The following is a 27,111-nucleotide window of genomic DNA, read 5'->3' on the forward strand; positions in this document are numbered from 1 at the left end:
CAAAAAATGCATGAGGACAGATTTCATGCAGATTCTGATATACTTTCATGCCGCCATGCATCACAATCATGCGACTGCCAGTTGGGTGTACTTATTTTTGCATTAGAATCGAATCAAAGGGTATCTCTGGTGTCGATTTTTTTTATTGTCACCCTAATGCATATTCGATTGAACTATTAAAAATAAGATTCGGATATTATTTCTTATATTTTTGATCAGTACAAAAAAATATACCCTCTTTCTTGGCACATTTATACACCCAACCGGCGGTCGCATGATTGTGATGCATGGTGGCATGAAAGTATATCAGATTCTGCATGAAATCTGTCCTCATGTTTTTTTTGCGATATAGGGGTATGACATTTTTGCCCGTTACCGACAATTATCGACATTACCGACGGCTTTTTGGTTGTATTTCACAAAAAAACCCTTATAAGAACGAGGATTGAACCACCAACTTCTTGATTATTGATCCGACACCCTTCCACCGCGACATGGACGCTCGCCCAGCAAAATGAAGTCGATAAAGTAGTCGGTTTCGAAGGAGAAAAAGTGGAAAACGTGGTCTAAAAATAGCGACGCCATCCCCCTATTATATGTGTTAGTGAGAACTGCAGATCGCTGAAATGTTTACACGCGGGCAAAAATGATCAACGGGCTTGCTGCAAAAAATGTTATAAATTGTGACATTTTCTGCAGCAAATCCACTGTTGCAGATTTTGAGCTATATTTTTCCTTAGGGTGTATTATCGACTTCTCAGAACTTTGTTCATAAATTACAACATTCAAAAAGTGTTTTTGACTATTTCAAAGTAATAAATAGCTCAAATAAAAGTGAGCAAGCAACTCTCTGTTGTTGATGGAGAAGTTGCTACACCCTCCACAAAAATGGTATGGGAAAAGCTTTACATATTTCAGAAGACATTAAAAAATCATTACTCGCTGCGTGTTCAAAACCAGTTCAGTAAACAAAACTGTTTTGATTTAAAACTTGCAGTGCACAAAACGACACTCTATTAGCGACTCTGCTAACTTTTCATCACGCTATATAGAAGTAACACGGTGATTATACAGTTCAACTGGACTTAGTTGTAGTTTATTAAAATGTCTAAAACGTAAAGTAAGGATTACAAGAATCATTCTAACTTTTATCTCCTTATTTCTGTTCACTTTCAGTGAAACACGGCGTCAGTCCCAGCTCGTCACTCGCGTCCAAGCTCCATCGCAAAGTATTACGCGTCCCGGCGAAGCGCATCCCGGGCAAGGTTCTGCACCACCATCACCACCCGGGCAAACTCGCGTCGGTCGCAAGCAAGCTGACCGCCGCCAAACAGCGGCTCCAGCAACAGCAGCAAGCTCAACAGCTTCAACAGTTCAACCTGCAACAGCAGCAGCAGCAGCAACGACCCGTTGGGTCGTCGACGTCCTCGTCCTCGTCGTCATCCGCCAACGTCAACAACTGTGATAACTCCAACGACTCCGGTCTCGGCTTTGACCGCAGTCTCGACAGTGCCGCCGCCCTCGGTGCTGCCCAGTTCCAGAACGGCACTAACCCACACCACACCTCGACCGGCCGGCCAATCCAGCACTCGAGGTGAGTAAGCTCCCACGGTTCCCGCGATCCCGTCGGCCAAACTGGACGCGTGGCGTAAAAACCCCGCTCCCGATTACGTGTCGTGTCCAAGTGTGCAGATTCAACCGAAAAGAGCTGCTTAGTTCTGTTCTGATTGGTGAGAAATCGTGTGACGCACTCGCTGTATAGATCACCGTTTTTCCGCATTAATGGTGATGAATATGAGAGTGAATTGAATTACAAAGCCGGTTTATAATCTATCGGTGCAGTTAGGGGTGATTACCGTACCACAAACTGTGACTCCAATTAACTCGTTACGACAGGTGGTGCGAAAGCGGAGGATTTATCCTGAACTTAGGGGAAATATACCCATAGTTGCATCGCAAACTTTCATTTCTGCTTATAATTGTTAAGTTGTACCTTAATTACAAAATGCTGAGAGACTGAACTTAAAAATATGATTTAAAATAAGCTCTTTTTGTTCAACATAGTTCAAATTTGACGCTTACCTGGTTCCGTGGTCATCAAAAAAATGTTGCACTCTAGACTCTATTAATCTCAATTTTTATGATTCATATTTCCCAACTGATAATTATCGTAATGGATTATAGATACTTTTATAGATCTTTTATCGTAGAATTCTGGAGTTTTTTTTTTTGAAAAGGTCCAATAAACCAAATTTTCAGTATTTGCTTTTTGGGTGTTTTTTAATACCCCTGACTCAAGGCGGTTTCAAAAACACCCAAAAAGCAAAAACTGGAAATTTGGTATATTGGACCTTTTCAAAAAAAAAACTCCAGAATTGATAGTTGACTAATATTTTCCCAAAATATGGTGGAATTTGATGAACTCTACCTTAAATGCCAATTGTTTGAAAATTTACCCAATCACTCCCCTGAGAGAGGGTGACATTGTGTCAAATGAAACGTAAATAATGCTCAATTGCAAAGACAAACATTTGGGTACTTTTCGAGCAATTCCAACAAAAATATTTAAAAGTTGATTTTTAGCCAAAAACGTATCTCAAGTTAAGACGCCTGCCAAAATTTTTTTCAAGACAAGTCATCTTAAGATGTCCCCTGCACAGCCCTTTTAACAGAATTTAGTTTCATTGAAAAGAACCTGAGAAATGGTAAAATCCGTAAAAAATATTTTCTACCAAACTATAACCCCCCAGACCCAATGTCACTCCCACTGACGGTATCCTGCGCAGTCCAGGGATGCGCGGAAATCAAAAAGTTCAGGTTGATTCCCTCGGCGAAAGCAACTTTTCTCATCGAAAGATTACTTATGAGCTGCGAGGAAATAATCATCATCAAAAGAAAATCTTTGGATGTTCATCAAGAGAAAAAAATCCGAAGGGAGCATGGCTCTCCTCTCTCGCGCACGAAAGATCGGTAAAAAGAATCTAAAAAACATAATCTTGATTATTGAGCGGAACATCTTTTTCACTACTACACTTGCAAGTGTAACGTCACACACTGACACGTCGAAAAATGACCTGTCACATTTTGTAGATGGGCAATGTGTGTAAACAAAGTAAAATAAATGATTTTAAGTAGTGCTGACAAGGAAATTCACAAAAAATCATCAGCAGATTGATTTCTTGGAGAATTTCGGGAGCGATTTTCTTTTGCGTGATTCGCTTCCTCTCTCTTTCGCGGGTGGAAGAAGTTCGCAAGCGATATTGGTTGTTTTGCGTTTATTCCATCCCTGCTTATTAGAGAAAAAAAATCAAAGAGAGTGTTGTAAAGCCTGTGGTAATCCGTGATTTTAGAATTTAGAATTTTCTAAATTTTCCAAAAAATCAATACATTTAAAAAAATAAAAATTTCAAAAATTTTAAAAATTCTTATATTTTGATTATTTTTAATTTTAAAATTGGATCGAGTCAAGTCTAAAAAAACGAAGAATTTAAACAAGCATCAAAAAATGAAAACTTTCAAAATTTCCAAAAATATTCAAGATCAAAAATTCAAAAAGTTCTAAAAAAATGAAAATAATATATGCAAAAAAAGCATGAGAATTGTTTAAGATTTTTGCCTTTCTTACGAAAAAAAGGTTTAAGGTTTGCTTTTAGAAAAACACTTTTTTCAGAAATCTTTAAAAAATCGTGCGCGCAAGGATTTGTCCCTAAAAAAATCCTGTTACTAAATTGAAGCGCTCTTTCGATTGAATTTTGGCCCGAAACCCGGAACTCAAAGTCTGATTATTGAAAGCTCTTTTTTCTGAAATATTTGAGCGATGTCTGTATCCGCTCTTAAAAATTTGTGTCTTCCATCTTTGGAAAACTGCTCGTAAAACCCACAATTTTTATATTTCAGATTTGTAGCCATGGGGTCGGAGACAAACATTTTATTTTTCGATGCACAATTTTCGACTAATAAATGTGGTCAAAGCCATTTTTAGAGGTATTTTTGGACTATTTTACAGATAACGCTATCAAATTACAATAATTCAGTTTCGAACAAAAAGCCATTCGAAAACCTGCGCCATAAACTGCTTGGGCCCAAACTTTGAAGCTTTTCCAAAATGTATTTCCAGAGATATAGCCATGAACATCAAATTCAAAGTCGTCAAGTCGAAGCATAAACGCCAGCACATTTACGCTTGCACGTTTTACGCTGCGCGTGAAAGTGTTCTTTTTGGCTTCTCATAATAGATCGACAAAGTGCAATAGCGATACATATTTTTTTTAAGTTAATCATAGACTTACATTAAAGACTGAGTACCCTTTATATTTTGCTAATAATGTCAATCCAATATGTTTTTCTTAATAAAATTTTAATACCTTGCGACCCATAATGTACCTCTGAAATTAAAAAAAAAAAGGTATTCGAGGGTTAGTCGAAACTTTAGGTCAAATTCTCACTGGGTGGTATCATTTTGTTTCTGAAAAATTAATTGCACCAATATATTTGTCGGAGTTTCATCATTTTGTAAGAAAGGCTCTATTTCACCTCTGGTTATATTAAATCGGGTTTTTTTTATTTTTTTTTATTTTTTGATTTGGAAAAAAAATTTGAAAGAACATAATTCCAAAAGTGAAAAATATATCTAAGCGATAAAAAACATCCAAAAATAAAAAAAAACATGAAAAATTAAATCTGCAAATACCGGGCCTACTTGATTTACTTGGCAGGGGGAAAGAAGAAAGTTGAGAATCGCTGTTTTAAGGGAATTAAATCTAATAAATGTATAAATAAAATGAGATTCGAAAAGTTCTAAATAGTAATTTTAAAAATTCCATAAAATTTAAATGCAAAGAAATCCAAAATTCAACAAATTCAAAAAAATGTAGGAGTTCTCAAAATGTAATATTTCTGTAAGGTCTGAAAATTGTATAAATTCTAAAAAACTTTATAGGGTACGTTATCCATTAGTGGACCCCTTTCCTATAGTGGACCCTCTGAAGGGTTTTTGATGAAAAATTCAATAAAATCACAATTTCAAGCGTGTTGTTACCTGCAAATCTTTTATTTGGCATGTTCAGCATCATTTAAATCAATGTTGACTGATATTGAATTGTCCTTTTTACCAAAATAAGTGTTTTGAGTTCGACATCTGAAATCAGCCATGGCCACTAGCGTTTTCACAACAAAACTGCATTTATATTTTATGATTGAATTAACTATTCAATCATTTTTTGACTGATTATTTAACTTCAGCTAGTCGAAATAATGTAATTCTAAGGAACTTTACTAAAATAAAGCGAAGAACTGCTCATTTTCGAGCAAAAATTAGGGGGGTCCAATATAGGACAACGAAAATCCAAACTGTTCCAAAAGTGGACCCCTGTTAATTAAACCTTCAAAAATGAAGAAAACTGTGTATTTAAGCAAAAGTTTCTCTTAAACATACAATAAATGCTTGTTGTTATCAACCTAAACGCATATTTTTTTCAATTATGAGTATAAATATAGCTGTTTTCATGTTAAAAGTACCAAAAATGCTAAAGCCGTAAGAATTTATAATTAATCAAAACTATGGTCAATTGTACTTAACTGAAGCATCATAATTGCAGTTTGAAATGATATTTTATAATAATAAATCAAGAACAAAACATTTGTTTAAATAAACATGCGTGGTTTTATCAGCAAATGTAAACAAAACTATTGTTTAGTTTTCGGTCAACCATTTATGTGATTAATATGAAAAAATGTGCATCAAAATTACTTTTTTTATTATTTTTATGTTTACAGTGATTTTTGAAACGTTTTCTCTGATCTTTTTCGGAAATAAATGTGTTTAAATGTCTGTTAGGTTTTTTGTTGTTTAAAGCCAAATTTGTTAACAAAACATATTTGTTTATGATGAAAAGTGAGCAAAATCCATCTTTTATTCATTATATCTATCATTAGACCTACACCATGCATCAAAACATCAAATATCGGTTAAATTTGGTATAAAAATAACAGTTTGCCTATAGTGGACCCGGGTCCACTATAGGAAAAGGGGGTCCATAACAGGCAAAAAAAACTTTTTTTCAAATGGCTATTTTTCTGCTCAAAACCAAATAAACTAATGAAACAAGTAGTTTAAATGGTTCAAAAGACTTCAGTTTTCATTGTTTTGTACAAAGAGTTATGAAAAAGTGCTTAAAATATTGAAAATTTGTGAAAAATGTGCCTTGGCTCTACTAAGGGGTCCACTAATGGTTAAAATACCCTATTGCTGAGATTCAAAAAATTAGCAATAGTTATTTAAAATTTTAAAAACTCGTAAAAATAAAAAAAAACCCAAAAAATTCAAAATTATTGAAAATCATCTATTTAAAAAAAAATAACATTGTTGAAAAAACTTTTCAAACTCTGAAAACTTTTTAAAAATCTTTTTTTTTTCAAGCAATACATTCTTTAAATAAGTACAGTTTTGAAAACTAAATTAAAAGTCAAATAATTTGTTTTACGGATTTCATACATTCTAAAAAGTCGAAAAAAATCGTCGTTGTCGTACTATCTTGTCGTGCGTTCATTTTGGGCTAAATTGAGTTAGTATGCCATATTGTTCAGCTCTCAATTCCTCATCTTTGGCCTTCTCAGATCTCCAAAAATGGACTTCAACCCTGAAATATTCAATAAAAACCGAAAAAACTGCGTTGTGGTAAAAAGAGCTTTGCAATTTAAAAATATCTTCAATACATTGAGCAAACAGAATTAAAGAATTCCGTAGTAACAGTTCAATAGGGCGAACCTGCGATTGTAAACAAGCAGTCTATCCACCTCTTACATGACGTGAACTGTCACTTGAGCAAAAGGGATAGACTGCTTGTTTACTATCGCAGATTCGCCCTATTGGACTGTTACTATGGAATTGTCTCATTTCAGAACACAGCTAGCAAATTAAAATACCATCATAAATTTAATGTTTAGCTTTGCTAAACATTTACAAAGTTGAATCATTATGTTGAAAGAGAGTTTGAGCCTCTCTGTTATACAAATTGTAACGAATTTCAGATAACTCGCTTGACAAACTGCAGAATACAAACAGCGAATATCACGTGGAAGCGCATGTGCCAGCGTTTCCAAAGTGTGCCAATAAATTTACATTTACAATGCAATCACGCCAAATGTTGTGTAGATTAATTTCGAAGATTTACATAAACCACCCGCCAATTAAATACATGTGCATTTTTTTTTATTTGCATTCTACCTATACCTCAAACATTCCCATGCTTCATCATAAACGCACAATCAAACAGTGGCAGCAACAACAAATCAATTCAAAATCTACTATAGTCTCAGTGCTGCGCCACTCGAAGCGTAAAAATATCGCAAGTCATCGCCATCGAGAGAAGGTGCAGGCAGCCCAGGCAGCTCGGAGAATGCGTTATCTGCAATCGCTTGATCTTGTTTTGCCTTGCTCAGCGCGCACAAACACACACACACACACACACACATAGTCGTTGCACTCAGGTTCTGTTTAGTATATCTCTTTTTATCGAACTTACAATAAAGTGTGTATAGTAACACCGCGATGGTTTGACAATGACCGCGACTTTAGGTCAGTTAGGTCAAAGCTGTATAAATGTCGTGAGAGCGGTGAAAAAATGACAGTTGGGTGCTCACTAGGGTGTTCAGAAAGATGTCAAACCATCGAGGTTCTAGGGTAGTAGACACCGCTCGGTGGAATCCAAAGTTCATCCGCAAGTTACTCGCAATCGAGCCATTCAATTCCTGGTCGAGTCACTTCACTTTGCATTACCAGTTTCTCCAAAGCTCTCGTCGTCGGTATCGTTTATCTGTGTCAAAATCGCAGCTCTGAACGCGGCGCAACAGGTGAAGGTCAGGGTGGTCCCCGGCGCGCGAGAACGCTCATGATGCGTACCTCGTAGCGATCAGAACCACCCTGACTGCCACCGGAGTGCTGGTAGATTCAATTACAACAGAGACCATACAACCACCGTCGTCGCATCTATTGCTACAGCAGCTAAAACCTGTCTGGTGCTGTCTGTATGGCTATTAGAACAACCTCGGCGGTTCATGCGATGTGACGTACCGACCGGGAAAACCGGGCCTCGAATATCTGGGCTGGCAACCTGTTTGAGTCACCGTCCCCTCTGCCGGGCTTTATGTAAGTGTGCTGAGGCCATTCCAGACTGCCCGCGCGTGGAATGCGATCCTTGGGCGATAAGTTGCTTGTTTTGCTGTCCACAGATAAATGGGACCTGTGTGGTACCGGATGTGTGAAGGTTGTGCGGTTTATTTGACGTTCAATGAAAACATCATCCAATAGCTGTTTGAAAATGTATAGGGGAAATATACCTTTTATGTCACTTTTTTTTATTTACAATCCCTACAATGAAACCCCGTTGTTTTGGTATCTGTCACTTTTTACAAAGCGCTCACGAACACTATCAAAACAATCGTTTAGTAGTGTGTTAGACCGTTTCCTAAAAGTGATGTCAAACGTAAAATCTAGTGTTTTTTCGAGATCAAACCGTCTAGAACAAAGTTTTAAATCCTAAAAAAAACAAAAAAATGCAAAAATAAACTGAAGAACTCATAAAAATAAATCGCTTTGCCCTAGTATGCTGAAAATAGGTACATTTTCTCTAATACCAAATCAAAAAGAAAATCTGTAAAATCATCCAGTGGCAGCTGCTCAAACGAGCCTCAGAGCACTTTTCTAAACAGTCATGCTTCCTCGACAGATTTTATGAAAAAAATAAAAGCTGTGCAAAGCTTGTTGGCATACGATTTAAAGGACCATATTCAAATGATCTTGTTTTCTTCCGATGTGCAAGCAACGGTGACTCGAGTGGGTTTGAGCATCTAATTTAACACTATCTTGGCAAATTTTCATTGCGAAAAAAAGTAGCATAAATTTGGTACTATTTCAAGGGCATTGTATTGCTCTTTGCAAACAATGAGGTTCAAATGCTAAGAAGATATTAATCATTATCTTTTGATTAAACAGACAGTATCTGTAAAAGTGAATCTTGTCGGAAAAATACGCATATTTAAGGAAAAAATTAGCAGGTGCGTCTCATGCACACTAACAATGAGTTGCCTCATCGTTAAGGGGGGAGAAGTCTTATCTGTTTATTCAATTTTGATTAACTTCTTGACCGTTGAAATGATGCGTAATAGACTAGCACAGTGCTTTTTAATAAATTTTAATAATCTCAAATTCATGAGATGTGTTCAGCAAAACTGCAGGTGATGATCAAAAACACTAAGGAAAAAAACATTCTTAAAACCCTCAGTAAATGTTTTAGAAGATAACATTCCATTTTAGATTTATAACAATTCATTGTTATTTTTTTACGAAATAAACCCTTTTTTATTTATTTTATTCAGGGTTTGTTCAACCTGTTCAACCTTAGAAAATATATTTTCGAAGAGGTCGGCTAGAAGATAACAAAAGACCTTAGAGTGGAGTACATCTTTTAATACATAAAAATGTGTAACTTCTCCTTTAAAAGTGTGTAATATTACATCTTTTTTTACCAAAATTGAGTAAATATTACATCATAAAAAGTAGCACATGGGGTGAGATTGGGTCAGAATGACCAATGAACAAATGATCAAAATGAACCTTTCAATATTTTTTCGGCAATTACAGTTTAGACTCGATTATCCGAAGGGGCCTTGGTATAATTTCTCTTCGGATAATCGAACCACGAAATTTTTTTTTGTGCTTTATTTTTGATGGTCGAGTATGACCCATAAACTACTCTAAAATGATTTAGAATTTTTAAATCCAAGATGGCAGCTAAAATGACGGTGATTAAATATTGAAAAATGCATTTTACAATCTTAAATCAATCAAATTTGACTAAGTTGGGGTTACAGAACTCGAATTTGATGTTTAAAATAAGAAAATTAAAAAAATGTTTGGTCGTAATTCGGATATTCGAGTTTGGACTGTAACTCGAAGAGAACCTGTATCAATCACAGACAAAAAATGATGATAATATTACATCTGGGAATAGTGGCAGACTCTTTGACAAAAAATGTCTGATGGTAATCAGTTTCTAACGAATTATCACATTTTACACAATTTAAAGGTAAAACAACTCAAACAAGGGGTAATGAGCAATTCCAGCTCAAATCAGGAATTTTTCTGGTACTTTTGTACCCGACCCTCTCCGAATTCAATGAAACTTTGTAGACATGTTATCGTAGGCTTATATAAGCCATTTTTGTGTATCGAGAAATTAAAAGTGCAGCATGGAGTTAAACTTTTTGTCAAGCTGCTGTGAAGTTTACCATGAAAGCTGCGAAAGTTTCACTCCATGTTACCGGCTCACATCTCTCTTTTTAATTTCTCGATATGGAGCCAATAGTACTCGAAAATAACATTTGAGAAGGGCGTAAGGTTTTTAAATATTTTTGTATTTTGTAATTTAAAAATTACTGTATCTCGAAGCCGTTGCGTCGTATCAAAAAGTGGTCAAAAACAAACTTGTAGGAAATTAAACGGGCTTTCTACTGATACAAAAATACATGGCACTTGTATGAGATTTTTTGATTCTTAAGTCTAAAACTTAAATTTAAAAGTGATGTCACGTTTTTTTTTTTCGTTCAAAATTTTTGAGGAAATAGCCTAAAATATAACCAAAAGACTGACGAAAAATGCAGGATGGTATGTCTCTCCTAAAAAAATACAAAAATCATTTACTAAAACTGTTTTTTTTAAAGTGGTCTAAACGTCAATTTTTTTTTAAAATCGGTAGTAGGAATCGATTCTTTGGAAAATTTTACATAAAAGTCTCCATATTGACCATTGTCCTATGTCCAATCCTTGGGAAGATACAGCGGTTTTAAAAATGAAAATGTCGAAAAAACGTTTTTTTTTTTGTGGTTTTTAGCAATTTCTATATGACAGATGTGGTTTTTCAGTCTCGTAAGTTTTTTTTACCGGAAAGCTCGTCCAATTTCCCATAAGTTTGCCTTTGATAGCATTTCAATTGGATGTAAGGGCTTACAAATATAAGCTTAATTACATTGCTTATAACGGAAAATAGAATATGTTTTAAGTGTGGTAGAAATCAGGATAGTAAATTTGATTGCGTTAATATAAAAACGACATAAATCAAAAAGCTGTCAAAGGCAAATTTATGGGAAATTGGACGAGCTTTCCGGTAAAAATATTTACGAGACTGAAGAACCTGTCATATAGAAATTGCCAAAAACCACCAAAAAAACCCGTTATTTCAACATTTTCATTTTTTAAACCGCTGTATCTTCCCAAGGATTGGACTTAGGACAATGGTCAATATGCAGACTTTTATGTAAAATTGTCTGGGGAATCGATTCCTACTACCGGATTTCAAAAATTTTGACGTTTAGACCACTTTTAAAAAAAATAGTTCTAGTAAATGATTTTTGTATTTTTTTAGGAGAGACATACCATCCTGCATTTTTCGTCAGTCTTTTGGTTATATTTAAGGCTATTTCCTCAAAAATTTTGAACGAAAAAAAATCGTTACATCACCTTTAAATTTAAGTTTTAGACTTAAAAATCAAAAAATCTCATAGAAGTGGCGTGTATTTTTGTTTCAGTGTATTTTTTTTTTTTTCAGAAAGCCCGTTTAATTTCCTACAAGTTTGTTTTTGACCACTTTCACCCCCATTGACGGTACATTCTTTTTATTGTGTGATTGTTAAGGTGGTAGAAGGTGTCCTTCACTCTTGGGGCAATGACTGCCAATGATGGTTCTGAATTCAAGGTCCAGAAATAGTAAATTGAAATGAAAAAATAATCACGATATGTAGAATGCTTTTAAAAACAACACAAAGAAAACCATTTTTTGATTGATAAACTCTGAATCAAGATTTGAATGTTTTTTCTAAAACAAACATGGCCACCAAATGGCCGATCTGGAATTATGCCTTCCAGAGCCTTAACCCTTGGACGCTCAATTTTCAATCGTCGATATCTTGGAAACCATATCGATCCGATTTTCAATGTAAAAAAACGAGCGTGTAATTTTCTTATCTTTTAAAAACAAAATATTGACAGTATTTCAAAATCATGCCTAACTTTTTCAAAGGTCATAAAACGTATTATTTGCAGTGTTGGTATATTCGCGCTCTCGCGAGAAAAATCCTTTCTCGAGTTCTTGACGCATGCTTGCCACACGTACAGATATTTTGGGCACAGACCAAACACTCAATCAAGTATAACTTTAAAGAAAAACATTTTAATCAAAAACTAAACAAGCAAAAAGATGCAAACATTTTTATCTTTTTAGTTTAGTTTACAAAAACTACTCAAATGTATTTTAACTGTAAAAATAATTAGTTTGAGTGTTTGGTCTGTGCCCAAAATATCTGTACGTGTGACAAGCCTGTCTCGACGCGAGTCCCGAGCTGCCGAGAGAAACTCGCCGATTGCCCGTGCTCTCCTCCGCTCGCGAACGGGCAACACAGCGATCAATGTAACGCTTGATTCGCATTCATAAACCTGATAAACAAATTGCTAGCTTGGGACGAAGCACGGGGCGCTCGCGACTGCTCACGGCGAGGGCGCGATCGAAAATGCGAGCGCAAGCTATTCTCTCCCTCGTTCGCGAGTTTCATCTTTTTGTATAGAACGTGCTTTTTGCCAAAACATAAAAAGTATATGTATAGGCGAATACTTTTGGACAAAAAAGTGCTATTTTATTTTACAAAATTGCCAAATCAGCAAATACTTGCAGAAATTTTCACCAGGGCTGTGAAGACGCTAAATTTGATTGATTTTTTAAATTTTAAATCGATTTTCATACTAGGTTAAAAAAATTAAATCTCTTGCCCGATGGGTTCCCCTGTATGGATTTGGCTCAAATTTCGACCACCGACCTTTTTTTTTGCAAACGAGTCCCTCTTCTAATACATATAAGGTATTTTAACCATTAGTGGACCCCCTAGTAGAGCCGAAGCACATTTTTCACAAATTTTCAATATTTTTAAGCACTTTTTCATAACCCTTTGTACAAAACAATGAAAACTGAAGTCTTTTGAACAATTTTGACTATTTGTTTCATTAGTTTATTTGTTTTTGAGCAGAAAAATAGCCATTTGAAAAAAAAAGTTTTCCTATGGTGGATCCGGGTCCATAATCCGATTGTGGACCCGGGTCCACTATAGGCAAACTGTTATTTTTATACCAAATTTAACCGATATTTGATGTTTTGATGCATGGTGTAGGTCTAATGATAGATATAATGAATAAAAGATGGATTTTGCTCACTTTTCATCATAAACAAATATGTTTTGTTAACTAATCTGGCTTTTAACAACAAAAAAACCTAAAAGACATTTAAACACATTTTATTCCGAAAAAGATCACAGAAAATGTTTCAAAAACCACTGTAAACATAAAAATAATTAAAAAAAAGTATTTTTGATGCACATTTTTCCATATTAATTACAAGGAGCGGCCGTGGCTGACTGGTTACGGTGTTCGCTTTCTAAGCGAATGGTCCTGGGTTCGATTCCCATCTGCTCCCAACGAGAAAGTATAGGAAATATTAATCTTGAAACACTGAACATGAACGAAAAATCAAAGTCGCCCGAGTCGGGGTTCGAACCCCCGTCCTTTGGATTGGTAAGCAAAAATGCTAACCACAAGGCCATCACGGCTTGGTGAACGATGCCTGGAATTAGGAATACTAATACTATCAAACTATATACGCGCTGGGTCCTTGTCCATTTGACAAGGGTTCGGAAGTTCTAAATAACGTTTGAACCCGATTGGTGCAAACGTTCTTCAGGGCGGGGCTGGTCGATAAAAGCTGAGGGACCTCGCGCTCGGCTAGCCAGCGTAGAAATGGGTCACCAAAGCTCGGCAGAGCTAACACCTTCCAAATGCCTATGCGAGTTATTTGTATGTATAGAATGAAGATCTAAAAATACATGGAAACAACTCAATTTGTAAGAAGCGACCGCGTGGTCCCGTTTGGTTGGTTGCACACACACACACACACACACACACATTTTTCCATATTAATTACATAAATGGTTGACCGAAACTAATCAATGGATTTGTTTACAGTTGCTGATAAAACCACACATGTTTATTTAAAAAAGGTTTTGTTCTTGATTTATTATTATAAAATATCATTTCAAACTGCAATTATGTTGCTTCAGTTAAGTTTAAGTGACTTGTGGTTGATAACAACAAGCATTCATTGTATATTTAAGAGAAACTTTTGCTTAAATACACAGTTTTCTTCATTTTTGAAGGTTTAATTAACAGGGGTCTACTTTTGGAAAAGTTTGGATTTTCGTTGTCCTATATTGGACCCCCCCCCCTCCCCTATTTTTTGCTCGAAAATGAGCAGTTTTCTCTTTATTTTAGTAAAGTTCCTTAAACTTACATGTTTTCGACTTGCTGAAGTTAAATAATCAGTCAAAAAATGATTGGATAGTTAATTCAATCATAAAATATAAAAGCAGTTTTGTTGTGAAAATGCTAGTGGCCATGGCTGATTTCAGATGTCGAACTCAAAACACTTATTTTGGTGAAAAGGACAATTCAATATTAGTCAACATTGATTTAAATGATGCTGAACATGCCAAATAAAAGATTTGTAGACAACAACACGCTTGAAATTGTGATTTTATTGATTTTTCATCAAGAACCCTTCAGAGGGTCCACTATAGGAAAGGGGTCCACTAAAGGATAACGTACCCTATATATACAAAACGGGTTTTCATGTGTTATTCTTAATGGCAAAAAAAATTAAATTTGAAATATTAAGCCACAGTTGAAACATTTAAATGCAAAAAGTGTTTAAAAATTTATTTTACATTAGTTCAGTTGTTTTTTTATCATTAGTTTTCAAAAAATATAAGATTTGACGCAAACAAAAATTTTAGCGAAAAAAAAACTTTTACGGTAATAGACATCGACAATTTAAAAAAATTATATTTTTTTTAAATTAACCCATACATGCTAGAAAATGATTCTAAACGCAGGGTAATTCGCTTAAATTTCCATTGAAAATTAGAAGTTTTTTTTGACAAATTAATATTTTTGCCCCTGATTTTTCGGGCTGACTTTGAACAAAAACTATGCTTTTTTAGAGTGCACTGCAAATAGCGATTACAAACGAACTTTGGGATTTTTTTTAATTGTATGATAACATTGTTCCTAACATTAAAATTCTATCTAAATCCGGCTGAGTTACGAGGACTCCGCGGCATCGTGTTGCTTTGAAACACCCTATTGGTGATGTATTTTTCACGTTTATTTTTTTTTTTTTTTTTTTTTTTTTTTTTTTTTTTTTTTTTCCAAAATGCTGTCAATTTTGAGAAGCAGGCCAAGTGCGAATGATGCTGATGATACCTCTTCAGTTGACGCTCAGGCGAGGAACATCCTGGAAGGAGCGTCACTGACTACGTCCGTAGTCCTGTTAGATCATGCTTGATCAAGACAGTATAGCTCTGGTTCCTTGCAAGTGTCCTATTTTCTTACCTCCACGTTGGCTTGGTTTTCATGATGACCTAGCTGGTGGCCTGTGGAAACGGATCGTAAACCTTTGACCAAAGTCAAAGTCGAGACGGCTAAAAGAAAGGGGCGCGACAATGTGGGAAAGGGAAGTAATTTGTGATTGTAGACGGTATTGTTTTGATTCGCAGTATGTTGAGTCAACTGCTGTGGATGTACCTGAAACATCGCACAACGGGGTTTCTCTTCTCTTCATTCTCAGCTACCACCTATCTTCTGTTTATTTTGTTTCACTGATTTTCTAACGCGGCTTCTGTTTACTATCCTCCATTTGATTTCGATTTTACTCATTTGATTCTCTTATTTCTCAACGCTTTTTCACTCTATTTTACCAATTGATGCTGCTGTAACATACTTTCTGCTTTCCCTTAATTTGGCAGCGATGTCAATTTTGTTATCATCTGCCTTTTCTTTATTTATCTATTTGAATAATTTTTCATTTGCCCTATAAATTGCCCTCAATACAATCTAAGCTTGTTTGTTAGCTCTATTTATTAATTATTGTTAATTTCTTTATCTACTTCATAAATTACTATATTTCTTTTACTATTGATTCTTCAAATAGTATATTTCTTTCACTGTCCATTGTTTTCAATCTTCACCCTTTTCTTCAAACAAATGAGGTTCGAGCCCTTACTCAATTTTTGGAGTGATCAAAGAATTAACACAAATATTACTATTGTACTTTTGAAAAACTTTTATAAAATGCTTAGGACCAAAAGTTGTAACAAAACACCGCGACAAAAGAAATAGCAACATAAAAACACGACTCAACACTAGGAAAGATTTCAGGAGAAAACAAAACACAGTAAAATAACAACTAGTTTTTGAATTCAAACTAAACTGCTTTAATGAAAATTGATAGGCACACTATAAATGGTTAGGCGCTTATACTTACATCAAACCCTACGTAATGTACCACCCCCGGCCGAGTTAAAATGCGTAACCGGAAAAGAAGGTGTGCATGCCTGGCACGAACACTCAAAGCGTGTTCTAGCGTGCTGCTCGTACTGACTCAGAGCAAGGGTGAGATGTAGGTGTAAGGGCAGTGCGTGTTCGTCGGGAACCTAGTGCATAAGATCGGTCAAGGCCCGTTCTTACACTGAAAATTGCGAGAATTGCGAATTGCGAAAATGCTGTCAATTTTGAGAAACTTACTCAGATATCAAGACTACTAACTTTGCAACCTCATTAAGGATAGCAATCATCCATTGGATGCAACTGTGGATGGTAATATTCCTTCTCGTTACTGTTCCAAGAACAGCCACCCTCTCACTCCACGGTGTAATATTCCGAACGAATATAAGTTATGCGCGGGAAAACTCCTGATGCAGTTAGTAATCCATCCGTTTGTCTGGTCAAAATCCGATCTGCGCCCAATCCATTGACGCACGTTGAAATCCCCGTTTTTTTTTCTAAAACCTGCCTGCGGCGCCACCTCATGCATGCACCTGTAGTTGCAACAACAGAAACGGGAATCTATTATTATCCTATAAAATAATTCATACATGATGGTTTGGTATAGGAGGAGGAGGGAGGGTATAAATAATATATGCCCTCTCAACCCGGTTTCATGCCGCGTACAAACTCAACGATCTCGTGCCAATCACGTTTCAATCATAAAAAAAATCTTCCGCTAATCCCGCGATAGCAAACTCTCTACGCTGCGCTGACCGACCGACTAGTTCCGAGCGAAATTCCCAACCTGAGTGGTAGGTACTAGGAACAACAGAACGACACAATTCAATGACGACCTAGTGAGTAACTCAGCCCAGTCTCTCTCTCTCTCTGTTCTTTTCACGAACGTTCATTTCATTCATATATGCACGACGACGACGACGACGTCGAAACTACTAATAGGTGTATAGTATACACGGAGAGTGGGATTAGTGTAGCTTCATCGCGAGTCCAGCCGGGGTCCCGCGGCCAGTTTGTGCCGGTGAACGCTCCCGACAGGAGCGCGAAAACAGCTGTCCGTTACAGCAATCGCTCGTATAGTGCATTTGCGCTGCACGTGACGGTGTTTACTACAAAGTGCCACTTATTGCATTATTTAGACGCGAGAGGTACGCGTCGATCGATCGGCGACTTGGACACGACCCACGAGAGGAGGCAGAAAAAGTGATTTGATTTTTTGTTGTTTTGTGTTTTTTTTTAAATTTTAATCCTTAGGTTTAGTTTTATCCCACACATCATCAAATTCGCCCAACCATTGTGTTACTAACATGTGTTTCTCTTATCATTTCTTTCCATTTTTCATGTGTTCGTCCCCCATCATCTCATCACAAACGAATCTTTCATCCAATTTCGTGTGATCCGCCTTTGTGTGTGTGTGCTTGTTGTGTCCGCGAAGCAATCCGGACGATGACGGCGTCGACAGTGAGTCCGGCTGGAGCACCACCAGCAGCGGCAATGGCCACTCCTCCGCGCCACGAAGAATCCGCGGCGGTGGCAAGCCGGCCTCCATGTTCGGAGGCACGCGCCGAACCACGAGCCGATCGTCGGTCGCGAGCAGCCGCAGCTCTAGCACCACCAGCAACAAATCGCTCAAGCGAACCCACCTAGAGCTGGAGGACTCTGCGGCCTGTTCCGGGGCCCTGTTCGCCCTGTCGACCGGCAAACTGACCACCACCAAGCTCCAAGCCTCCAAACCGATCAAACCCATGGCCAGGACGGTGGTCGCGCCCAAGAAGATCATCATCCCCGTCCACCGGACGACGCCGGCCGGAAAGTCCACCATCACGATCGCCACGGCTAATAGCACGTCATTATCATTGCAAGCACCGTCATCATCCTCACCTCAGTCATCACCACAGAAGACGGCGGCGGCGGCGCCGGCGAAGTAAGGATCGCATTACTCACACTCACTCGCAAGAATGCTGCCGTAGGCAGATGTAATTAGTGATAACTGCGCTTACTCTCTCTCTCTCACTGTTTAGATATACATCACTAGCGTGCCCAGGGTGGGGCAACATGGGGCAGTTGCCCCACCATCCTCGGAAATTTGTTCTAAAATTGGGCAGGGGGTGTCCATAAACGACGAAATTTTCAAAACTCTAATATTTTTGCCCCACCTTCCTTGAGGACCTGGGCACGCTAGTGATATACATAGCTCTCCTTATCTACAATTCTCCCTCACTCTCTCCCACTCTGTGTAGAATGTTGTGCATTGCAATGTGCAACTAATCTGTTTGGGTGAAAGGTGCCCTGTAGTGTTTCTCGTAGAAGCTTCTTTAGTCGTTGCTTGAGCCCGTAGTCGTAGTTTGTGTTGAGGTAGTAGAACCGTTCTCTCTATATCTAGACAGATCTAGCATCGGCGATCGATACAACTACGCGCGCTGTGCGTCGAAATAAGTTAATTCAAAGCTACGTTACACAACATTCTGAGGCAACCCCCGTTCAGAACGAATCTTAAATCGTCAGTAAGGTCATCAAGCCCGCTGGAACTGGATCATTCTCAAAATTCGACGCGATGCACGTGTTCGAGGCGTGATCCAAAATGTCTACCGAATGCTACCCCCAAATCTGGCGGACTCCCCACTCAGCAAAACAGCAATAAAGATGTTGTGTATCCAAACAGTACAGATAGTTTGGCATCTCAATTTTGAGTGTAGTCCTGCAGTGCAGGATGCTCACATCTAGGGCGCGGGTATTTGTGATTCTAATCGAGATCATCAAACGGGGGACGGACGCTGCGTGTAGTCGGGCCTGCACTCTTTGTGGTAAATGTTTGAAGTATCTATAAAGATTGTGTGCGGAGTGGGATTGAGATTGATTCTGATAATTCTAAGTCGTCAACAGCAATAGCGACATTTAATACCCTCAATCTCTTGAAACACATTTTTATTCTGGAATTAGGGCACATACATATGTTCAAAGTAGCCAGAACGTCATTGTGACTAAAATTTACAACATCTGGGTTTGAAAAGCTTCATAAATCCCGCTTAAGGCCGGTATGCTCTTCGAAAGAAAGGGGGTCAAGAAACAGCTTGACGAACGGCAAGACAAAAGAGGGAATGTTTTCTTGGGGCTTTTCTTCACCCTCTCTGGCTTGCTTTCGCTACCGCTGCTGCCCATTTGTAATTTTTTTACCGGTTTCTTCCGAAGTACATACCTTACATAAATTTAAATACAGTCATGCCTCGGTTTAGCACTACATATGGGGGACGCAGAACCGAGGCGTGCACAGAGCTTATCGGATTTTGGCTATATGGGAGGCATTGGCTATAATCGTATCTGGATTTTTTTCAAAAGGTCCAATAAGCCAAATTTTCAGTTTTTACTGTTTGGGTGTTTTTTAATACCCCTGACTCAAGGCAGTTGCAAACACACCCAAAAAGCAAAAACTGAAAATTTGGTTTATTGGACCTTTTAAAAAAAAACTCCAGGTATGAAAAATCATGCAAACATCAAATTTTAGTATTTTGGAATCGCGATGATGGCAGCTATCCGTTGCAATCATAATTACATGGAAATTTTCACAAAAATACGTATTTTTCTTGTATTTTTGAAATGCAATTGTTTGCCTTAAAAAAACCTCAAAATAATTGTTATTGTAATATGGGTATCAAATGATCGGGTTATTTTTCATACATTTCGAATGACATACCATTTTTTGAAAATACAAAAAAAATCACAAAACTACGTATTTTCAAAAAAATACTCCAATTTTTTTTTTAAAGGTATAGGTATCAAACGATCGGAATTTTTCACCAATTTCGAAAGTTATTACAATTTTTTTAATAACAAAAGAATCACCAAACTATGTATTTTCAAAAAAAATACTCAAAATTTTATTTTTACACAATATGGATTTTTTTATAGATTATAAACAGTACATAAAGTTATATATTTTTTAAATACTTTTTTTCGTAAAAATACTCAACATTTAATTTTTTTACAGTATAGGTAGTCGGATTTTTTTCCAACATTTAGAATGCAACAAATTTTGAAATTTGGAGTATTTTTCTAAAATAGGTAGTTTTGTGAAAATTTTAAGCACTTTCTAAAAATGTTGTTATTACTTCCAAAATGTATGAAAAATTCCCACCGTTTGACACCCATATTGAAATAAAAATAAAATTTTGAATATTTTTTTCAAAAATAAGTTGTTTTGTGAAAATTTCGAGTATTTTCGAAAACAAAATTATTACTTTCGAATTGTATAAAAAGTCTAGGTCATTTTGTTACCCAAATCGTGAAAAATTTAAATATTTAGTATTTTTAGCATAGCACATAGCATTGGTGTCTACCCGTAGCTGCTACTTCGTTATTGACCAGGACCCCCAAACATTGCTCCGTGGACCACAGATGAAAAGTAGGAACCAGTCATCACCCCTTCGCAATTTTCAAAGGTCCCTATCGTGCTGATCAATACCGACGCCGGCCACGGTCAGTAGTAAGACACGGGGAAGTGGATGGGAATGTTAGTCCGATACTTGAGTGATGGGACCGCTAAATCGGCTGCGTCTCCGACAAAGTATCACATGAGTTTTGAGGGGTTAGTAAGATGGGTATAAGGTCAGGATTCACTGTGGTAGGTGATGCGACCATAAGCAATTTGTTTATCGGTTGAAATTTTAAAAATCTTAGGCAGCCGGCTGCGGAAAGATAGCTATCTAGGAATTTAAATATAGTATTAATTCGATCGCGATTCTCCAGAAATTCTCCGTCGGCGTGCCTTCCGATCAACGGTGATGTAGGAAGGGCTTCATTTATGAAAATGATTTTATATCATAAGCCTTAAAACAGAAATTCTCCGTCGGCGTGCCTTCTGATCATCAATGATATAGAATGGACTTAATCCAGCAATACGACTTGCTAGTCTATAAAAAAATAAAAACAATGAAAAAAGAAGAAGTTAAAAAAAACAGAACTGCGCGTCCCGAAAACTGATGCCATTATTTAATTACACTCGAACTCGAACAGCGACACAAAGGAGACGGAAAATAACACGAAAAAAACAGGACTGCGCGTCCCCACAGGCACCGCACTACTGATCAAATTTAAATATTTAGTATTTTTTCGAAAATGTTGTAAACATATTGTAAAAAACTGAAATTTTTAGTATTTTTTCCAAAATACGTAATTTTGTGAAATGTTTTAGTATTTTCCAAAAATGTTGTTAATACATTCGAAATGTATGAAAAAACCCGATCATTGGATACTCGTATTGTAAAAAACTGAAGTTTTGAGTATTTTTTTCAAAAATACGTAGTTTTGTTGAAATGTTTAGTATTTTCAAAAAATGTGGTCATCACATTCGAAATGTACTGGTCCGTGCTTAACCGAAGCAGCTAAACGAATCATAACCGGGGCATGACTGTATTTCTTACAGGGTTGCCAAAGTTCCAAAGTCTACCTGAGTATTTCGATTTCAGTTTCGCAATTTTTGCGAATTTAAAATTTTTATTTTTTGATTCGAATTCTAGAGCTATAATATTAAATTTTATCTTATTTAAAATTTTGATAAGTATGGTGTCCCCTAGAAAAAAAACGTCTTCTGAGCCTTAGTGAGTAAGGGTGCAATATCTGGTTTAAGAGATATGAATTTTTGAAAGGACCGTATTTTTTAGAAAATATCGCAAACCTGGACAAAACAATTATTGAAAAGCAACATTGAATTTGCAATCGAAAAGTATTTTAGATGTACCGTTTTCAAGTTATAGCTAACTTTAACTAAATATTTACAACTGACCTTTGTATTTGTCCACTTTTTTGTACGATGCATCGGTTTCGAGTAGAGGTGGGCAAACCCGCTCTTTTTTTGGAGCCGCTCATTTTCGTTCGCTCATAAAAAAGAACTGCTCTCTCGTTCTTTTTCAAAATTTTGATAAAAAGGCTATTTTCAAGAATGTTGTGATTTTTCAAGTTTTTTTTATTATTGGACTTGTATAAATTATTTGAAAAAAAATAACATAAAATAAACCATACGTCTTGAAGGTCTAGAAAAGTTCGGATAAAAAAATGGCACCCAAATCTAAGATTCTGGAGAAAATTACTCTTAATTTTACGAAATTTTGTTTAATTCTGCCAAATTTGAACAAATGCAGATATTTTGAGATAATATTCTACAAGTTCAAATATGGGCATCAATACAATTTAGAGTCTTTGAAAAAATTGCAACAGACTCCGAAACAAAATATGACGATTCAGCTCTTAATAGCAGCTTTTCGCGTTAATTTTACTTTGCAATCAATAATTCAGTCGCAAGGACATTTCTTTCAGCGCAGTAATTGTTGAGTATAGTTGAGATTATTGTTGCTGGCTAACCGAGAAGCCGAACGGTGCAGTGCAAAAGTTGACTGATCGATGCACATGCTAGAGTGTAGTATTATTGATTTTGCAATTATTGTCACATTAGTCGTATTCAGAAGATTCTTGCGGTGAGTTTGTTTGCATTTAAAAATGACGGCTTATTAGTATGCAAATTGGATTGCATAATCAATTTAAAGATACTAGTTTTTTTTAAACTATTCTACAAAAAATGTTATGGTTCAGTAATTTCGTTAACTACTTTTTTTTTTGTAGAATTGTGGTATTCATAGTTAGCGCTCTTCCTTTTTTTCATATACATATTCACTGATCCTCTCGCTCTTTATTATGCTAATTATTAGGTCATCGCTTTCGACAACCTCCCTATCCCAAACACTTTCTAGCAGTTGAACTAGCGTAGCTCTCCAAACTAGAAACTATTAGCATTAGCTTGCATCATTTACCGAAAGTTTCGAAACCCCTGTTTCATCCACTGTTTCTCCACCTTTCTCCGTTCTTCCAGAGTAATGACCTCGTCGGCATCCCGCTCGCTGAACCGGTTACCGGGCAAACGACCCCCGATGCTGTCCGGATCGCTAGGCGGTGGAGGAGGACCCGTTAGCGGGGGTGGTCCGTTCAGCAATTCCGGCGTGGTCACGCTGCAGTCCCAGCTGGGATGTTCCTCGCGGGACGGCAAAATTCAGCTGCAGATTCTTACCCAGCCCGAGCAGCAGCACCGGGCGCGCTACCAAACCGAGGGTTCCCGCGGAGCCGTCAAGGATCGCAGTGGCAACGGGTTCCCGGTGGTGCGGCTCGTCGGCCACAACAAGCCCGCCGTGCTGCAGGTGTTTATCGGGACGGACGTGGGTCGGGTGGCGCCGCACATGTTCTACCAGGCCTGCAAGGTGTCGGGGAAGAACTCGACGCCCTGCGTCGAGCGGAAGCTCGAGGGCACCATGGTCATCGAGGTGGACATGAAACCGGACGGCGACATGACGGTGACGTGCGACTGCGTCGGCATTCTGAAGGAGCGCAACGTGGACGTCGAGCACCGGTTTCCGGACCAGAGCGGACCGCGGGCCAAGAAAAAGTCCACCCGCTGCCGGATGGTGTTCCGGGCGGCGATCACGCACGACGACGGAAGCGTCGAAACGCTGCAAGTGTGCTCCCAGCAGATTGTGTGCAGTGAGTATTTGGAACAGTTATTTTTCTTTCTTTTTTCGGCAAATCTTTGTGGGTCCTATTTTCAGCTTTGAAAAGTATTTTTTCAATTAATTTTATAAAATGTAACTTTTAAAATTTATAAGCATTCTAGACGTTCTTGCAGGTAACCATACATACATTTTTGATTTTTTTTTTCAAGCTTTTCAACGATTATGGATAACTCCTGAGAACCACCTTTTTTTTTTGTTCATCCTGCAAATTGTGTTAAATTTTTTTGTTAAATTATTTCCGGATTAGAAGCAATTATTTTCTACTTACTATTTATTGGCAATTTTTCGGAAGAAACCTTTCAAAATTGCTTTCAAGTTTCTTTTTTTGCGAAAAAAGGACAAATATGCTTTTCCTTTAATTTAGCATATTTAATTGGTAGCATCTTAGAACCGCAGGTTTTAATTTGAAAGGGCTTGAATTTAAAAAACGTCTTCAACCTTTTTTTATAATATTGACAAAATCAATATTTTTTTATATTTTCAAAATTTAAAAAATAAATATGATTTTTTTTATTTTATTGGGGTCATTTGCTAGTCAAGTTTTTCCGATTATTGAAAATCAACCTTTATCTACATTTTTAGCCGAAACTCATAAAAAGTTTAAGAGCAATCGTGCCCAACGTTTTGGAAGGGAAAAAAATATGTATTTAGAAATAAAAAGTTACATTATTTCAACCTTTTAACTAAAAAGTACATCAATAAGTTGATTTTTGCTCATTCCTTTGCAATGAGGAAAGGCTATAAAATCACTCGAAAAATGAACTTCTTTATTCGACCTCGTAGACCCACCTTCACTTATTATACTGAGTAATTCTCGCTGAAAGTGGACCACTATTTACACAAGGTGCTCAAAAATCAAATGCAATGTACTTTTCCAATAGCCCCCACCAAGTTATGAAAGAAACCATGTTTGGTTGGTTGAATTTGTCCTCACCTCGGCGCCACGAAGCTAAAACATTTTTTTTAATAGGTAATTTTTTGACTTAGGCGCGCCTACAAAATTGCTAATAACTTTGCAAAACTTCAACAAACCCTTGATGTTTAGGGGTGTTTTGGAAAGGAAATGAGCAGAGCTTTCGAATGAACTTGTCAGAAAAATGCCGTTCCATACATTTTTTAGCCAGAAAACACCAATGTATTTTTAAAAGTCATTTTTGAAGGCCGGCGCCCCGCTTTATCGAAAAACTGACAAATCCATTCGAAAGCTGAGACGATTTCACATAAAGGACCAATAAATCTAAGGTGTATGTTCCTCCTTTCTTTTTTAATCTAATTTTGATTCTGCGAGCACAGCGCTCCGTTCGCATTTTGGGCACCCAAAATGTTGCATTTTGCTTGCCCCATTTTAAGGTTTTGTCAAAAAATATAGGTGCATACTTTTTAAATGATAGTTTATTGTCCAAGGATCAAAATGCACTTTCGATAATTGACCAATATTTATGTTTTTGGGTTCTTCCAGGCAATTTAATGTCGAAAAATTGTTTTTTTTACTTTTTTTTTTTTGAAAATGCTCACTTACAATTGGGTGGACTTTTTTTTTAGTAGAACTAATGAAGGAAATGTAGGAAATTTCACTACGAACATTTTTCTCTAAAAGAAAACGTATTTTCGATACTCCAGTGCCAAGATAATTTAGTTTTAGTGAGAAAAAAAAGTGCCAATTTTACAAATTTCTCGGAATCAACAAGCACGGCCTATTATTTACATGCGGCATATGTTTTGGAGGCCAGAGTATGGTTTCTTATAGTTTTTTTTTGTCGCTGAATTCGGATCTGGAATCAAATTTCAGATTAACAGTTACGCCCAAAAGTTATTTGCGGTAATATGCTGTAATTTTAATCGCTAGTGAATTCGGTCATATTTCATCTTTCGCTCACCTTTAATTGATATTTTACTCACGGATTTTTTTATGGAGATTGTTTTTTTCAACTTCTGATTGTTTTAAGAGGCCTCGTGGCGCGGTGGTTAGCGGCTTCGGCTACCGATCCCTAAGTGGCTATGGGGAATACACGCAAATAATATTTGAGCGTGGCGAAAATATCACGGTTCACTGTAAATCTGAAATTTGATTCCAGATCCGAATTCAGCGACCAAAATAACTATAAGAAACCATACTCTGGCCTCCAAAACATATGCCGCATGTAAATAATAGGCCGTGCTTGTTGATTCCGAGAAATTTGTAAAATTGGCACTTTTTTTCTCACTAAAACTAAAATATCTTGGCACTGGAGTATCGAAATTACGTTTTCTTTTAGAGAAAAATGTTCGTAGTGAAATTTCCTACATTTCCTTCATTAGTTTTACTCAAAACAAAGTCCACCCAATTGTAAGCGAGCATTAAAAAAAAAAAAAGTAAAAAAAACAATTTTCGACATTAAATTGCCTGGAAGAACCCAAAAACATAAATATTGGTCAATTATCGAAAGTGCATTTTGATCCTTGGACAATAAACTATCATTTAAAAAGTATGCACCTATATTTTTTGACAAAACCTTAAAATGGGGCAAGCAAATTGCAACATTTTGAGTGCCCAAAATGCGAACGGAGCGCTGTGCTCGCAGAATCAAAATTAGATTAAAAAAGAAAGGAGGAACATACACCTTAGATTTATTGGTCCTTTATGTGAAATCGTCTCAGCTTTCGAATGGATTTGTCAGTTTTTCGATAAAGCGGGGCGCCGGCCTTCAAAAATGACTTTTAAAAATACATTGGTGTTTTCTGGCTAAAAAATGTATGGAACGGTATTTTTCTGACAAGTGCATTCGAAAGCTCTGCTCATTTCCTTTCCAAAAAACCCCTAAACATCAAGGGTTCGTTGAAGTTTTGCAAAGTTATTAGCAATTTTGTAGGCGCGCCTAAGTCAAAAAATTACCAATTAAAAAAAATGTTTTAGCTTCGTGGCGCCGAGGTGAGGACAAATTCAACCAACCAAACATGGTTTCGTTCATAACTTGGTAAGGGGTATTGGAAAAGTACATTGCATTTGATTTTTGAGCACCTTGTGTAAATAGTGGTCCACTTTCAGCGAGAATTACTCTACTATTATAATTATTATAATAGGTATAATACCTATCGACTCAGAATCAAATTCTGAACAAATGTCTGTGCGTGTGTATGTCTGTAAGT

The 27,111-nt window shown here is 36.8% G+C and overlaps 1 protein-coding gene and 1 long non-coding RNA gene across 6 annotated transcripts in view; one reads left to right on the plus strand and one right to left on the minus strand.

The window, feature by feature from the left end:
- Positions 1-27,111, plus strand: part of LOC120418098 (nuclear factor of activated T-cells 5) — a 100,367-nt gene that overhangs the window by 26,962 nt on the left and 46,294 nt on the right. For 4 of the 5 annotated variants that reach the window (XM_039580367.2, XM_052706786.1, XM_039580366.2 and 1 more), the window contains 3 exons: positions 1,177-1,594; positions 17,871-18,359; positions 23,295-23,956. In XM_039580367.2, the coding sequence (XP_039436301.1) occupies positions 1,177-1,594; positions 17,871-18,359; positions 23,295-23,956 (1,569 nt within the window). The remainder of the gene's footprint in view (positions 1-1,176; positions 1,595-17,870; positions 18,360-23,294; positions 23,957-27,111) is intronic. The other variant, XM_052706797.1, reaches the window with a different exon arrangement.
- LOC128092618 (uncharacterized) lies at positions 15,720-17,323 on the minus strand. Its single transcript, XR_008211937.1, has 2 exons — positions 17,102-17,323; positions 15,720-16,968 (listed from the first exon to the last, which is right to left on the minus strand). It is a non-coding gene; the product is annotated as an uncharacterized LOC128092618 (long non-coding RNA).

The sequence above is a fragment of the Culex pipiens genome, chromosome 1 (assembly GCF_016801865.2).
Source record: "Culex pipiens pallens isolate TS chromosome 1, TS_CPP_V2, whole genome shotgun sequence".
NCBI classification, from domain to species: Eukaryota; Metazoa; Arthropoda; class Insecta; order Diptera; family Culicidae; genus Culex; species Culex pipiens.